Source organism: Columba livia, chromosome 6 (assembly GCF_036013475.1).
Source record: "Columba livia isolate bColLiv1 breed racing homer chromosome 6, bColLiv1.pat.W.v2, whole genome shotgun sequence".
Taxonomy (NCBI): Eukaryota; Metazoa; Chordata; class Aves; order Columbiformes; family Columbidae; genus Columba; species Columba livia.
The window spans coordinates 5,021,594-5,038,648 of record NC_088607.1 but is presented as its reverse complement, the minus strand read 5'-3'; the positions used below and the strand labels follow the sequence as shown (position 1 = coordinate 5,038,648).

At 41.4% G+C, this 17,055-nt stretch overlaps 1 protein-coding gene across 3 annotated transcripts in view; it reads left to right on the top strand.

The window, feature by feature from the left end:
• The first annotated feature begins 12,640 nt into the window (after nt 1–12,640).
• LOC102092903 (cubilin) overlaps nt 12,641–17,055 on the top strand; it is a 41,016-nt gene continuing 36,601 nt past the window's right edge. For all 3 annotated transcript variants that reach the window (XM_065066801.1, XM_065066802.1, XM_065066800.1), the window contains exons 1-3: nt 12,641–12,746; nt 16,293–16,340; nt 16,749–16,902. In XM_065066801.1, coding sequence (XP_064922873.1) covers nt 12,683–12,746; nt 16,293–16,340; nt 16,749–16,902 — 266 coding nt within the window. In that variant the 5' untranslated portion in view covers nt 12,641–12,682. The remainder of the gene's footprint in view (nt 12,747–16,292; nt 16,341–16,748; nt 16,903–17,055) is intronic.

Genomic DNA, 17,055 nt, shown 5'->3' with positions numbered 1-17,055 from the left:
GAGATGGTCTTTTTGCAGCCCGTCATTTTCCATCATGTATTTGAAAGTGGTTTTCTGTTTTATCTGGTTTTGTTTACAATTAATTTATTTGCACAAGATATCCAGAACCACATGCATATCCTGAAAAGTGTTTTGAATTTACTTTTCTAGTATCTGACCGTGTTTGCAGCTACACAGGTGGTTTCTTACATCTCTAAATGTTTTTAAGTATTTAAAATAACACTACTGATAAGCAAAGATACAGAAACAAAGTTGGCCTTCAATACAATTAATTAGCATGTATTTTTGATGTATTATTGGGTTATAGATTTGGAATGGGTTTTCTTTGTCGCTCCAATGCACAGTTCTTTCCAAAGTGCAATTGAAAATGCTTTATACAGAATAGCTTTGGCACATATTGTATAAATATCAGTTTCCTGGAAATTTTAGCAAGTGTTGGACACTAAGTGAGGGAAATTGAACATTTTGGCTTGATTTTCAGCATTTTGGAATGTCTGAAATGGAAACTGGAGTTGCTGCGTATGTGACACCAAGTAGATGGCTACGTGTGTCTGCACTGAGCTAGTTTTTAAAAGCTAATTCACTTATTCCATGAGGGAAACGTCTTGAGCTGTAAAAGAAATGATCGTGACTAATGATTGTCTGGTTTCTGTGGCTTATATGCCAAGCAGTAAAGTTCTGTGGTTTCAATACCACATTTTTTCTTCCCTTTTCCCCCCATTATTATTTTGTACTTATGTTAAGGAAGCCAAGGATGTTTTTAAAACTATGTCTTTGCAAATTAGAGTGAGAGAGACATCTACTAGAGCATTAGAAAAACTCTGTAGAGGTGATTAAAACTGCAGTTGCAAATATCCAGGAGAAATAGTGGTAATCAAGAAGTTAGTTGTCACCGGTTCAGAGCAGTGATTGATATGGACCAGAGTATTTATTTGCATGTGATGGTAGCTCACTATAGGACTACTTTTCATCCTTAGGGTGAGACTAAAGAAATGTTCATTTGAGGTTCTGGGGGTCTCCTTGACTGAAATATATTTGAGATATTTCTGCTGTTCCTAAGTTCCCACGTTATTTCCCTCTGTTTCTTCTTCCACCCAGAAAATAAGGATGTGACTTGGCATCCTTTACACAATTTCCCCATCCTTTTTCTCTAACCCCCTCCCCATTAGTACTGCTGACCATCAGCAAAAGAAAACTGAAATTACACCCTGGGATGATGTTAAATCAGGCTTTGAAGTTAAATGCCTACAAGCTGTTGTGAGGATTTCTTCATCCCAAGAGGCAGGAAGGGGCCAGGCAGAGAAGTGATGGCTGAAGTTCTACCTCATCGTGCCATACCCTCCACTTTAGGATGCAAATCTCAGCTTGGCAATGTCCCATCCAGACCCCAAAATTCACCCAGTTATAATAAAGTTATCTGGAAATTAAGGGATTGGTGGCATCACTCATAATGTGAAGGCCATCATTGTTCTTGACTGTATATAACTGGATAGAAGAAAACTTTGCTGATTTTACATTCTAAGTGTATGTACGTTGTTTGTCTGTACATCCTGCACTGTGTCCAGCTGTGCTGTACAGATGTCTGGCACACACACCATCTCTTTTGTTCCCATCAACACCAAACTCCATTCTCTTGTGCAAGATGCTGTGAAGTCAGGGCTGGAGCCACTGGGCCCCAGGGTTTCAACCAGTTTAGCCTCTTCGTACTGTTACTTTGTTGATTTGTTATTTATTGCACAAAATTACTCTTAAACCCAGTACACATGTAATTTGACTAATTGGACAAAGCAAGTGAGGAAGGCAGCTGCCGGAGTGCCCATCAATTTAATCTATCGGCATTTGCTGGAAAAGTTTTCCTCCAGTTTTCATGGTTCTGTTTAGTAGTCATGGTACCACAGTGACTGTCCCCATAAACTGAGGAAGTGGTTAATAATTAGGAATTAATTAGAGGGAAAATGAGTCAGAGCTAAAGCGCAGGAGTCAAATTTACTGAATTTGGTAAAGAATCAACTTTAGTGGCTTGGAAATACTGCATAACGTGCCGGAGAAGAAAATTAAATATTTATTCTGCTCATTCCTTTTCTGTTCAGTGTTTATGCAGAGAGCACAGTGATTTTCAGAAAGTTTGCAACATGAATATCTGATGGAAACGGACTGTGTCACATCAGTCTGTGGGCTCAGGGCACTGCAATGGCAGCTCCTCAGTTTATCTGTGCCTGTTGCTGGACTCACTGCACAGACACAGCTCAGACGGTTTATAGCTCTTCTGTGCAGTAACTTTCTATGATTATCTCTGATAAACAGATTTTTTTTAAAGCAGATTGAGATGAAAAGTCATTGTGGAAAACCATGTCAGTTAATTTTTTTTGTTTAAGTACAGAACAGATTTTCTATTCAAAGACTCATGTACAAGCACATGAAACTACCTTCCCTGAATGATTAAAGCAGTTAGTCCATCTTACTGATAAAATCAAACCAGTCTCCCTTCTTTTCCTCCTTCCATCCCTTTTGTTGTTTTAATTCACATTCACTTTTTTTTCTTAGTTTTATACTTTTAGCTACTATTAAAACAAATGCACTTCCTATAGCAGTAAATCTCCTGTACTTTGCATTTTTACGTGCTCCCTTGCTTCCATTTGAATCCCACAGCAGGCAGAGTTTAAGCACTGTTACACAGGGCTCATTCATCCCATCTTTTCAGCTCCAGGACAACCTTGCAAACTCAAACCTTTCCCAGGTGGGACGGGGCTTTGAGCAACCAGGTCTAGTGGAAGGTGTCCCTGCCCATGGCAGAGAGGTTGAAACTAGATGATCTTTAAGGTCCCTTCCAACCCAAACCATTCTATGGTTCCACAATGACTCTTGCAACACCTGCCTGAAAAGCAAAATTTTGCATCCTGTTTGCTCCTCTTTCGAGTTCTTGGGGTAGATGGCACCATTTCTTCTGTCTCCTTCGTGGGCTATGGCTGCTGCCAGTGGAAGCACAATCTTCCTTTCCCCTCTGAAATTGAGCTAATGGTGCAGATCACAGCTCTGCAGGGGAAAATATGGGTGTGAGGTGTTATTGAGCAAGCTGTGATTTTGGGTATGTCCCTGCAGTAGCTGTGGGGTCTTGCTGTGTCTGCCTGTCTGTCCCCCCTTCCCCAGAGCCCCCAAAACCTGAGAGAGGAGCAGCAGCCCACGGGGGTGACCAGCAGGAGAAATAGGTATTTACAAGAAGCCGTGGTCAGGTAAGTCCACAAGAGGGCGAATTGAAGCTAAAAACTCAACACCACCTTCTGTGGAAGCTGCACAGGCTGTGTCTGGACAAAGGGGGGGTCAAGCCCTTGCTGTTGATGTACGTGATGCTGAGTGTGGGTGGTGCAGGGGGAAAAGGAGATGTCCCTGGGAGCCTGAACCGAGTGTCTGTTCAGGAAGAAGAGCCGCAAGTTGTTCTCATAACAGAGCTGATTCCAGCTTTCTGAGAGACAGGGCAGATCTGCCAAGGAGAGAGTAGGTTTTGTCTGCATCCTGAGTAAGTTCATGTGTCTGGCAGGAAGGAGAGTTGACAGGCTGAGTTGGAAACCTAGAAAGTTCAGGATGCTGTGTCTGGTTTGAAAGCCTGTACAGCTTTGCTCTTACAGGAAAACCCCAAATCTGTGAGGCAACCAGAAATAGACAAATGTATCAGGAAAAAAAAAAAAAAGCTGCCACTCTGGTGCAAAATAAATCTGTAGTAAAACATGCTTATGATTAACTGGAAAATAAGAGTACATTTCCTCACATCTGAATCAGAAAGCATGATCAGAGACAGTATCCTGCTGGAAAAGAAGGGTACCACTGTGGCTTGGGGAAGCTGGGAACTCAAGTGCAATTTGAATTCCTGAATGCAGTAGTGGCAGCACCAGCACAGAATTGTTCCTCACGTGTGTGAGATGGGGCAGCAAGATTAGTCACCATCTGTGGTTGGGAAGGATGTCTCATTTGAATTGAAAATTGGGATCTCGAAAGGAAGCATTCCTTTGGAAGAGGGGGAACAAGCTGGTAGTTGGCAAAAGAATGCTGCATTCCACCAGTATGATTACTGGAAAACGGAATATTTCACTGATGTAACAAAAAAGGGACTACAACCATGTAAATGTTATACATAGAATTATGTGGAGGATAATACTATACCAAAGCTATGGCATTCATCTTGAGGTACTAGAGAGATTGCAGAGGAGGCAATGAAGCTGTTCAAGGGGCTGGAGCACAAGTGTGATGGGAGTGGCTGAGGGACCTGGGGGGTTCAGCTGGAGAACAGGAGCTGAGGGGAGACCTGATTTCTGAACTGCCTGAAAGGAGCTTGTATCTGGGGGGATCGGGCTCTGCTCCCAAGTAGCAAGTGACAGGATGAGAGGAAATGGCCTCAAGTTGTGCCAGGCAAGGTTTAGATTGGATATTGGGAAAAAATTCTTCCTGGAAAGGGTTGTCAGGCATTGGAACAGGCTGCCCAGGGCAGTGGTGGAGTCACCATCCCTGCAGAGGTTTGAAAGGCGTTTAGATGAGTTTCTTAGGGACATGATTTAGTTAGGTTATGGCTGGACTTGATCCTAAGGGTCTCTTCCAACCAAAATTATTCTATTATCTTGTTTATTTCCTACAGTCTATTAGTTTTGCTTTTATTGATCCTCAGTCAAGTGGTCCTTTTTTGTTTAATGAAAGAGCCCTTCCCAAGAGAAGGCGGGAGAGCTGTGCAGAACGAAGAGCTCTATAGGGGTCGGTTCCAGCTGTGTAAGCCCCCAGGGCCATTGCAAACCTGCCACCACATGCAAAGGCTTCTTTCGCTCAATTTTTTCTTTTTTTTAATGTTAATTAAAACCTAGCCTGCCAAAGCTCCCTGCTCTGTTACTGTCCTGGAGGAAAAAACAGAGTGAGATCGCCACAGAACGCCAGAGCCTCATTTGATCTGCTACAAGAAACCTAACTAGATTTTTTGTTACTAGAAACGTAACTAGATTTGTTGTTACTAGAAATGTAACTAGAAATTTGTTACTAGAAATGCTACAGTTCCACTCTTGCCACAACTCGGGATAGGAAGCAGGAACAGGTGGAAATACCTTCCCGTTCCACCTCATTTGGAGCCTCCTGTCAGCAGCCCTGTCCTGGGTGCACAGCAGAACAACTCCAGGACTCTCACCTGACAAGTTGCTGGAGATATTCCTGCAACCACACGTAGCATGTCCATGGCACACGTGGCTGGAGAGGTGCTGCATCTCCTTGCACAGCCATTTGCACTTGAATCGAACCTGTCTGAGGTTTCCATAAATTTGCCAACTCTCATCAGTGTTCAGTGGGCTTTTTTTCCTGATACTGAATAGTCTTTCCAGCTGTTACTTGAAATATTTTACTACTTATGCCATTTGATATAGGCATGGATATTGCATGTTTCCTGCTTCTCCTCTTCAGCAACCCATGGTGTATTTGAATACTATTAAGCGTATCCTCCTGTTTTGCTTTTTTCCTCTGAAGTCAGAGGACAATTATCCCCAGAAACTTTTAAAATCTCTTTTTATCTCAGGTCACATTTTCTGTATCTGTCCTCGTTATTACCGGGCTCTTTTAAGTGGATTCAAACCCCTCTTGAAGCACCCAGCCTTGCCAAAGGGCATCACCTGCTGCCGTATGGATAAACTGCAGCCACGTGCAATGGTCTGGCTGCATCTTCTAGCAACTCAGCAGAGACTGACAATTCATTTACCTGTGGCTAGCAGGGGAGCGATGTTATATAGAATAGTATTTATTCTTTAACTCTGCCTTCGGTCTGTGGGGGTGTGGAACTGCAGCCTGGTTTTGGCACCGGGTTCCCCTCTCCACGAGCTGCTGTGCTGGCTCACAGCGCTCATGTACCCCATGTACCTGTGGCTCTATCCAGCCAGATTTACCTTGTTTGTGTTAAGTATTTAGTGGTATTGTTTTGATACAATGGGGATATGTAGTAATAAGTTGCATAATGCATAAAACAATTTATAATTATGTTTCAGTTAAGTTTTCCCTTTTCAAGAAGAGCTATTACACACTTTATTTGATGTGTGATATCATGAGAACATGGAAGCCTTTGTGTGTCATTTCTCATTGTTCACATCATCTCAGCAGCAGAACATTATCAAAGAATCTTACATTTACTGCTCAGTTCTTCTATGTAGCTCCCATATTAAATTACATATAGTATAATATATATAATATACTACTGCAAATAATACACTTTCTAACGGGCTAATTTTCTTTTTCTGGTAGTCTATGTGCTCTGAGGTATTTCTGCAGGCTGGCTGTGCTGACTGAACTGGTGTCTAGTAGCTCTGACTCAGTTTTTCTTCAGCCGTCTCCCGCGTGAGTCAGTGCATCACACACAATCTCTCGTATTAGAAAGTCTTTATACATAACGGGATTTCCCCTGCAGCTGCAGCTATACCACACAGTCCTTGGCCATCAGATAAGTTGAAGATTGAGTTATGCAAAATGAAACTGCCTCATCTTTACCACAGAAGGGCTGGACTTGCTGAAACAGAAATCAAGTGGTAGAAGCTGTATTGCTGAAAGTGAAAAGGTTACTTGTTTTATCTATCTTGATCTAGATGTCATGTTATCTAGATATTACTGTAGGAAAATCTTTAAGTAACTTTCATATAACCATTAAATAACTAGAACGTGCTATCAACCACTTGTTTTATGTGATTGTAAATGCTTTTATTTAGAATCAACTATTAATTATTATGTTAAAATATAATACTTGCCTGTGCAAAGCCTTTTGGTCAAAATTACATCCACATATTGTACTTTGTTAACCATGTTGTTACTACTAAAACTTGAAACTTGCATTCATTACAGGAAAATAATCCCAGCAATCTACCACAAATTTATGCTTAACAAAATTCTTAATCTTTTGAACATGAATTAAATCTTTCAGAGGAGGTTAACTTCTGAATATCAGGATGCTTACTTTAAAATCGGTTCTATAGCAATTCATTTCCTTAAATCTGTTTTGTTTACCTGCATTTCTTCTAGGCAACAACAAATCAGAAGTGTTAATACAGTTTTTCTAAGACGAATTGATGTCCAAGTCAAGTGTAGATAGGTTCTTTTATGGAAGTGGGCATTGCTCCAAAAGGCAAGAAGACATATAGTCTGAGGTGGGCTTTGCAGGACTCTGACAGCCTTGTATATATAAAAATGCATCACATTATGACTTTTTTCCCCTTTTTATGCTGTTTGAGCTATTCTGTGGTAGATCTTAAATGGGAATTTGGAGAAGGTGCCCTGTTGTTGTAGGTGTAATTGAAAGTGAGGTAGTTCAGCACGATACTGGGCAGAAGGGTGGTGCAGGGAATGGGGTGGTGCAGGGAACAGGGTGGCACCACCTTGGAGTTCTCCTGGGACTCAAAGCCTTATTCAAAGGGTCAGGCAGGGCTGGGTCTTGGTAAGAAACAAGGTTTTCGGGGAGGATCTTGCCTCTGAGTTTTGCCTGGCACCTCATTATTGTGATATTCTGCATGTATACTTTTTATATAACAGTGCTAATTCTCATAGTTGCTGCCCTGCAGGGAACTGGGTTGGGATCTGCTTTAGGGGGTTTTCTGTTTGTGAATCAGACCATTGCCAAACCTCAGCCACAGCAGGGAAATTGTGCCTTCAGGAGAATCCACTTCAACAAAGAAATATAATAAATTTATTTAAAACAAAGAACACGGGAAATTATTTCCAGACACTGTGCAGTGACTCTGAAGAACAGGGAATGGAAGTGACACAGAAAGCCAAGGCAGAGAAAAGTGACTTAATCTGATACAAAACCTCCTGTAGAAGGTCAGTGTAGGGGTAAGGAGAGCTGTGGTGGTCTCCACCAAGAGCATCAGTGCCCGGCTGGAGCTGTGGCCAGGGGCTGGTCATTCAGAGCAGGGATCTGAATTTGGTACTGTTGGTCATTCACAGCTTTGGTAAGTGCTTGGACTTCTCTGGGTTGGAGACTTCCAGGGTGCAGCCTTAAATGCCCAAATTTCTTGCATTTGGTGTTGCAAGTCAGTTTTGCCTCCAGATATTCATCTGAGTACTTATGAGACTGGAAGATACTTGTCAAGTACTACATGGTATTTTGGAAAAGGCATTGCAATAATGAAGAAGGACACAACTGCAGAATTCAGGCATGTCCTTGTGCTGGTCAAACAGTTGTTCCCCTCATGAAGCATATTTTTGTTGCTTCATTTTTTTCTTTTATATGTGTTGTTTATGTTCACAGTCTCTCTCCTTTTTAACAGAAATGTCCTCTGGCAATGGTTTTATTTATTTTGTTAGGATGGCAGAAGTATTTTGATGCAATTATAAGTCATATTGGGAAAAGGAAGCATTGCTATTAAGTTTAGAACTAGTGGTGACCAGCCCAGCTGAATTCATGGAACTGTTGCCCTAACTTCAAACCCAGGTGGGAGGGATTGTTTAGGAAGTTGGCCAAACTGCACAGGCAAAAGTATGTGTTAATAATATATAGCCTTGTTAGATTCTTTCCCACTGCATAAAGGACATGGGAACACTGTCAATATTTGTGTAAATGCAGTGTTAAACAATGTTTTGTCATTTTTGGAGGTGAAGCAATTAATGACAGGTTGTGAACTTCCACAGCAACTTTGGTTTGGGAGTTCTTAGTTGCAAGAAAACATACATTTTCAAACTGTGATATGTGTCAAACGCTTCTGATTATCCTTAAGTTTATAGGTAACCCTTTTACTTTTCACTGAAATTTTATGGGATTATGGATTAATGGATCATTCTACTAGTTATTTTCCTTTTTGTATTCAGCAAACAATAAGACTGTTTCAGACCCATCCTCCTTCTGCAAGCCACCGCTCACCTTTTTCAACTTCTGCTGTTTTATCAGGTATTAGATTAAGTTTGTTCAACAAGCTTAAGGTAAGATTTAAGGGAGATCCTGGATGGATGGAAATTAAATTGTCCTTCCCCATTGCTTGCTGACATTAGTTGCCACCAATTTTGGAGCCATTTAAATTTTATTATTGGGACTAAAATATTTAGCACTTGCCTAAAAGTCCAAAGTGGTGAGTGATCACAGCAAATGCCATATGTGGTATGACTGGATGAGGCTACTTGCAGGTGGGAAAGTAGAAGTAGTTTTATTTCTGAGCATGGGTCTTTTGCCTCTTAAAATGGTTTAAGAATTAGTCCATTTGGCAAGGAAATGCCCAAGGACAGAAGGCGTCAAATTCATCTATCTCATCCTAGAAAATCAGTTGGACTGTCAGTTGGCCAGGGTAGGAGAGGTCTCCATGCTTCTACCTGCATGGTGCCAGAAGCAAAGGATTGCAGAATAAGGTGCAGCTTTTTAGCAGTGGCTAAAGGCTGCTTCAAAGTGTGCAAGCCCCTGTCCTAGTCCCTCCTCCAAGTCTTGTTATTAACTCTTTTCCAGTAAGAGCTTATGTAAACCTTAGGTATTGACACTTTGTGGTGACAAGGACATGCTCTGAGATTATATTTTTCTTTTTTCTTTTTTTTTCTTTGCTATTTAACCTTAATCTGTCTTTACCAGCTGCAGGTTTGAGTGTGTTGATTTAAAGAACGAGATCATGACCATTACGGGAAGCAAGCGCAGCAGAGGGCTGGCAGGAGAGCTCTGTACAGGGAAGGCAGGCATTATTCCCATGGCCAAGCAGCATGGCTGTCTCCAGTTGCTCATGGAATCAGCCTTCACTGTTTCAAGCAAACAGAGCTTAACCATAAATCTCAATTTTGTTATGCAACCAAACCTTTCCAGCTTTGCAATTTGCTTTGGTAACACTTGCGTAAAAAGGAAAGTGAACAAATTGGGAGAAAGTATGAGGAGCAGCGGAAGGTGGGTACCATGTAGGCTATCTCAGCTTGGGCTGAGTGACTGCCATGTGCTTTCTGCCCCTTGCTGTGTCCCAGGTTAGGGAGGCACCATCAAGGATAAACAGAAATTCTGATATCAGTTGAATTTAAAGGAGTAAGTGGGAACTGATCAATAATAGTAATTAATAAGAAACTGTGGACAACTTGCATCCTTTCTTTCACCCAAAAGACAAACATTTCTTTGCATAGTTGACTTTTAAAGAAGTATGGATCCAAAGTGAAGCTAATGTTTGTATACACCCTCATCAAGTTCCAGTTTTGGTGAAATGAGCTGAGATTCAACAAACAACCTCCCACCCCATTGTGCATCCTACCTGGTGGGAAGAAAGATCATGTTGTGCAGAAGAGGTTAATACCGAAGGACTGGTTTTGCCACTGGCTCTTTGGATATTTTTTCTGTGGTACCAGGGACCGTGTAGTGACCACTGCAAATGCAATCCAGTACTGTAATGGAAAGGGTGGTTTCACGCTATGTCAGCTAGCATCTTGATCTCTGACCCAGCGTCTCTGGCACTGTGATGTGTTCCAGCCAGCTCTGCATCTTCGTAAATGATTTCCCCGTCCATAGCTCAAGCCATGAGCTTTTCCACCTTATTTTCTCCTGACTTGTTGAGGAGGAGGAATGAGAAATGAGCTGGATGGTGTCTTGCAGCAGGCCGAGGTCAATCCATCACACTTGTTTTCTCTTTATCTAGGGACAGAAGAACTGAGACAACAGACTCCAAGCAGTGAATGCCAGCACTCAAGTAGAATGGCCATGCAGTGATGTTTGCCATTGCAACCTCTTGGGGCCCATGTGGCACAGCCACCCGGATCTTGCCTCAGAGTTATTCTTTGGCATTGTCTCATGTTGCTCTTCTTTTCCATTCAAATTTTAAAACCTTTTGTTGAGTTTTCAATGTTTCTAATCTGTTCTTGCTTTTCTTTCATCTCTTTGGGCAGGCAACACCTACCCGACAGGTTTACCAAGTCACCTCCCTTCCTTCCTCCAGTTCCCATGAATGACCATTTCTTCCATCTGGCTTGCAAAACCCTAATACAAGTTGCAAAACCCTACCTAAGTTTACAGACAGTGAGCTGTTTGCATGTCTAACAAAGTAACTCTTACAGAGTTTGTGCTTCTTTTGATCTTCTGGATCTCCTCTGCTGTATCAAGTTGAGTTTGGGTGCTGGTTTTGGGGGGTTCGGACAGTCACATTGCACATTTCATGAGGCACAAGAAACAAATTTCTGAGTTCCTGAGAAGTAATACATTTACCAATCAGTAATTAATCCAAACACATGTAAAACCAGCAGCAGAAACAACCAGCATATCAAATCTCTATCTACCAGAAGTTTTTGCGCAGTTCGTCTAGAAAATGACCAGCAAAATTATTCTACATTTACAGGAACAACTAAGACCGTGAGCCACCTCATTGAACTTGCAGATAAAACTGCTTTGACTTGGGAGTTGGACCAGATGGACTTCAGAGGCCCCTTCAAGGCTAAATCTTCTGTGACATCAGAGTTTTACGTATTGTTTAAACATTGGCAAATTTACCAGTGCTGTGCAACTGCAATTTCTTTGATGGGCACTTGGATCAACTGAAACCTGACCGTGACATGAAATATAGTTTCTCTTCATAAAAATCCACTGCAGAGTTCCATTGGATCCTATTATTTGTTATCTTAAATAAATTTTAAATCCAAGAGGAGGAGGGATGTGTCAAGGAATCTGTGAAGTTCTTAAGACCTTCAAAAGTAGAGAATTTAGGATGAATTTTCCCTATTTTCTTTACTTGTCCATATTCCTATACTTAAACACCTAATTCTCTGGGAGGGTTTGTGCAGTTTGACAATGATCAGTGTATGACTACTGAATTTGGACTTCAGTTTGTGACAAAATGCAGAAGATGACTTTTGTGGCTTCAGTTTTGCAGCAGATAACTGGCAGAGCTTAAATGTACTGTCAGTCCTGCTACCTTGGTGAAGATAAAGCACAACGAAGGATGAACACAGGAAGAGATTAATGGCCTCACTTTCTACTGCACTTCTATGTGACATCTATTAGATAGAAAATTATTTAAACACATTGAAATGATCCAGGATAGTTCAAGGCAGCTCAGCAAACTAGTTCCAAACTCTTCTACCTCCAGAAAGCTACCTAAGGTGTAACTAATATTTGAGAAATACATTATGGTAAGTTATGTGTGATATTTGACAATTCCTGAAACTAGTTTCACAACCATTTTAAGGGGTTGTAGACATGATGATTGTCTCTGGGGTATACCCTTCCAGCAGCTGGTGGACATGTCTCCCCCAGCAAGTTCATGTCAGTCAGAAGACTCTCCATAAAACCCTTGCTTGTTTGCCACCATGCTCTTAACACTCCACATCTGCAGTCACAAAAGAGAAGGATCTGCTACATAAGCTTAAAAAGCAACTGTGGCTCAGATACAACTCAAACCTGAGAAAAGGACATGTTACATTTGTGACAGCAACAGAACTTCACAGCTGAAAGAGGGATGGGATGGGATGGGAAAATAGCAGCTGTTGTAGCCACTTTTAAGCTCTACCTTTCTCTGAGAGAAATGTCAGGTGTTGTCTTTCCTTAGAACCAGGAAGATATAAATCTTAGATAACTAATCAAACATGGGGTAGTCAAACATCTTGGAAGTTCGGGAGGTAAGGGCAGTGGAGGAACGTGTTCGGTATTGATTTAACCGAAGGACAGATAGGGCTGCTGAGCTACGCCCTTCAGTGTCTCTGCCTATAAATTCTGGTTCTCTCCGAGATCGGGAGCTCCACGGAGATGGCTGCCAACATGATCTTGTTTTGGATGGTGATGATAAGTCTCCAAACTCAGGCAGATGCAGGTAAAGCTTCTCGCTTCTGATCACCTTCATGGCGGCATTTCATATCGAGCTAATGTTCAGATTTAAGGGTAGAAGAAGATTCAGCAGCATGGCTTAGATCTTTCAGAAACCATAAGCAAGTCACACCTATGAGCTGAGGAAATAAATTGTTGTACCCATTAATTCAAAGGCTTTTATTGAAACTGCTGAATGAGTTTAAATGTTTTTCTCACATTTTTTTGTAAAAAGGCTAGTAAAGGAAATCCAAATAAATATACTGTAAAGCAAATTATATACTTTCTGAATTGTGGTATTGGGGTAATTCGTTTAAATACTAATATGTATTTTCTGGATGAAATTAATGCTTATTTTAAAGAGTGTGAGGTGCTTTTTGAATGAGGTATTTTATCTTTGACTAAGTATGTTGCTAAGGCATAACACATTGGTGTTTAGTAACAGAGTGCCCTAGATAAAACAAGTATGGCACATGTCCCTGTTCCTATTGTTGTTGTAATTAGTAGAATGTAACAAGAACCACTGTAATTTTATATTACTCTAATTTCCCTTAGTCTAATTCCTGTTACAAGTGTAATTTGATTTGGTTACAGAGGCAGTGATCTGCCTGGCCACTTTTATCCCTTTGGGGACCAGTACAAATACTGATGGGTTTGATGGGAGGGAGGATGCTTCAAATAGGGTAAAATGGTCTCCTTGTGTTCAAAAAACATTTCCCCTTTATTTAGGTGAGGCTTCCTGGGCTGAGCACAGAGCCAGGGTGGTATCATGAGTATCAAGGCATTTCTTCTTAAGCAGCTGTTCTTGCAATTTTTGTGCAGGAGGGAGGAATGGAAAAAGATCAAAAGTATTTGCAAAGCTGCTGTCTTTCCAGCCCTCCCTCTTTCAGATGTAAAGTTCTGACCTTAACTTGACTTGGACTAATGAACCAAAGGCAAAAACTTGTTTACCCTTCCTGTGCTCCCGTACACCCACATACAAAATGGAAATAAATAACTGTTCAGGGTTGTTTCTGGGCTCAGGTTTTTATTACTCTTATAATTTCCTCCCCTCATAAATATTTGAGGTGCACTTAGTGATATTGAAAGCTAACATTTAATGTTGATATTGAGCTGGAAAACACTGAGTTACTGCTTAATTTTTTCATTACCATCTAGTTAATTTAGATTTAAAGCCTTGTATGCATGAGGAGCAGTGTGTGGGACATGTTGGAAAGGTCCTTACTAACTGAATAAATGATGGGGGTCCCTGTTAGGATCTTCCTCTATATCCGGAAATCACCTTAAATACACAAACTGTGTGCTTAAGGACCAACTTTCAGTGTTACTTAATTCATGCAATGTTCTTCCAACTTTTTTTGTTTGTTGCTCCTGATGACAATGTCTGCATTTTGGATTTCAAAACTTTTCTAGTCCACTTGTAGCTGATGTAGCCAACCTATGGGTGTAGTTGGGATTCAGTGTCCTTCAAACTGGGCTCCCAGGTGCTGAAATGTACTCGTGCACTTAAAATGGAGCATATAATTGTATGTATATGTCACTCTCTCCGAGAAAGGATTGCTGCAATGAAGAGCTTAAGCAAATCAGTGCTTGAGCTAAAGCCTTGGGATGACAATGCCATGTGAAAAATGGAGGCTGTGTAAATGCAGCAGTTTCTAAGTATCTGGCAGCACAGAGGAAAGTTAGCCGTGGTTTCAACAGACAAATTTTAACTGATTACAGGTTTGTAGATTGTTTGCTAGTGATTTACACAGAGACAGAACATGATTTCACTGCCCCCATGAGATGCCCTTATTCATTTTGATCATAGGATTGGTGCTGTCAGCAAATTTTTCCATGCTCTACCATGTTCACTCTCATACTACCAGACCCATTAGCTCATCTTTGTCAAATTCGCAATTATTTCAAAGTAATGCAGTGATACTGTGATTAAGGCAATATGGAAATATTATTTGTTTCAGTAACCACAATTGTTAAAATAGACCAAACACTGAAACAGCTCAGTTTATGTTTTGAAACCTGTTTTTAAACAGCTGAACTACCTATTCTAAATACTTTTGAACATTTTTCTGTTCGTTTGTTTGTTTGCTTTGTTTGTTTTTGTTGTTTTTTGTTTGTTTTTTCCTAAAGGTGATGTTCTAATCTAATATGAAAACAGAAAAACAGAAAAATCTAGCTTTACCTGCTGAGTTTATTGATGTTGACTTGATGAGTTTACTAACAGCTACGTTTTTGGAGAAGTTTGTTGAATTTTACTGGTATTCATGACCAGTGACGAGAATAATAGTAGTCTCCAACCATGTGGATTTAAATCTTTAATCATCTATGAATTAGTATTTATTTGATAACTGCTTGACTTTTTCAAACCTAACAAGATCAGCAACACGTGTGTAGACATTGGTAGTACTCAGAGAACTGCATTTTGTGAATGATGATTTCCCAATTAGAGCCGAGTTGTTTCTTAACAGTATATGCTTTCTGCCAACACCTACATCCTTCTCAAATACACTGTTAAATATTCCTGTATATAAAATGCAAATTCACTTTAATAAGGATGTAGAATTACCTCAGAGTGTAGCTGAATTCAAATGAAATGATTCCTGAAAATTAATTCACAATCCTCTGTGGATGTTCGGAGAATTGTCAGCCATGGTGCAGAAGGATCATGGTCATCTATATGCTGTCCTGACCCCAGGGTTTGAATAACCCCATAAAGCCCTAGCTCAGAAAGCCTGACTCTCTAGGTTAGATGAAGGAGAAAGTAGGAAGGAGATCGTGTTTCTCGGTCTGCCAGAGCCCTGTCCCACAGGACACCTTTGATCTGTTGGTGCCACCTGGAGGGCTTTCCATCAGCTGTCCTGTACAGGAACCTTAGAGGCAAAAACTCTTCTCTGACCCAGAGTTTATGCCACCAGTTGGGCTTAGCAGCAAGGTATGGATGAAATCAGTGGTATTGGAAAGGGAAGGGAGCAAGAATAGTTTAAATGTGGGGGGAATGTGAGCAAAACCTGTCACTGGTAGCTTTTGGAGACTCCTTTTTGTCTGCAGCTGTGCAAAATAAAGGAAGATACTGGTATGTGCAGCCTCCCTTCTTCACTGACCGTGTTCTGACCAGCTCCCCAGATAGCTTTCTGCCATCTTAATTTCTCTTAAGAGTTTTGGGGTAGCTTTGTTTTTCTTGTTATGGAGAAAAAGGGGATGCAGTTGTTCACAGCCCATACTCATGCAAGAGGCAGCGTGACCAACTTCTAATGGGATCAGGTGAAAACAGCACATACCTTATTCAAAGCAAGCAAAGAGAGAATCTTCACACTTCAAGGGCATCTGGCATTCTCTGAGACAGTTGCAGGTTTTGGTGGCTTTACAAGGAGTTTTGATGATTCACGGATGAAGAAACTGCTGAGGTCTGCTAAAATAGAAAGAAAACTCCTGGATCTAAAGTTCGTCAGGCACAAATAGCTAGAGTTTGGAACCATCTTTACAGGAGATTCAAATTCTATTTGCTTTGTTGAACTCCCCATATGGTTTCATGTGTGATTTTTTTCTTCTGTAGAAGAAACACCAAGTGTAATTCTCCCAGGACCACATCAGTCCACTGCTTGTAAGTAGAAATTCTTATATTTTTACTTTATATGACAGTGATAGCTTTATATAACAAAGGTGTTGGTTCTTGGGAAAAATTCTTATAATGAAAAAGCTCACCCCCATGTCCTAGACCGTGTTAAGGCCCAGAAGGATTAAGGGGGGAGTTCTCTCCTGCCCTGGGTATCTTGCTGGACACAGAGGCCATGCTGATGGTGGTGACTGCCTGTGTTGAGCACAATGTGTGCTGTGGGGTGAGGGGGATGCTGGGAAAAGGCTTCAGATGCAGCCACGTGCAGGGGAGGAAGGGTCTGTGTAGAGATGTGGCAGAGCCTCCTCGCTGGTGTCCATGCCTTTCTCCCATTGCTTCTGGCCACCAGATTTCAAGAGCTCTCTGCAAAACCTTGTGCTCTGCTACTTTCCACAGTGGATGACTCCTGTGGTGGTTGGCTTGATGGATTGTCAGGCACATTCCAGAGCCCTGGCTACCCCAACACCTACCCCAACAACGCCCGCTGTACGTGGATCATCCAGCTGCCAGATCCTAATCTGGAAGTTCAGCTCACATTCTTGGATGTTGAGTAAGTCCAGCGGGGTGACAGCTGTGGTGTGGGGAGGGTGCCCATTGCCAGCTGGAGTTTCAGGGGTGACATTGTCACCAATGTGGGGTCTTGGCGACCTCTACCTGAGCGCTATGGCCAGGCCAAGGAAGTGATCGGGACGCTGGAGCCCTG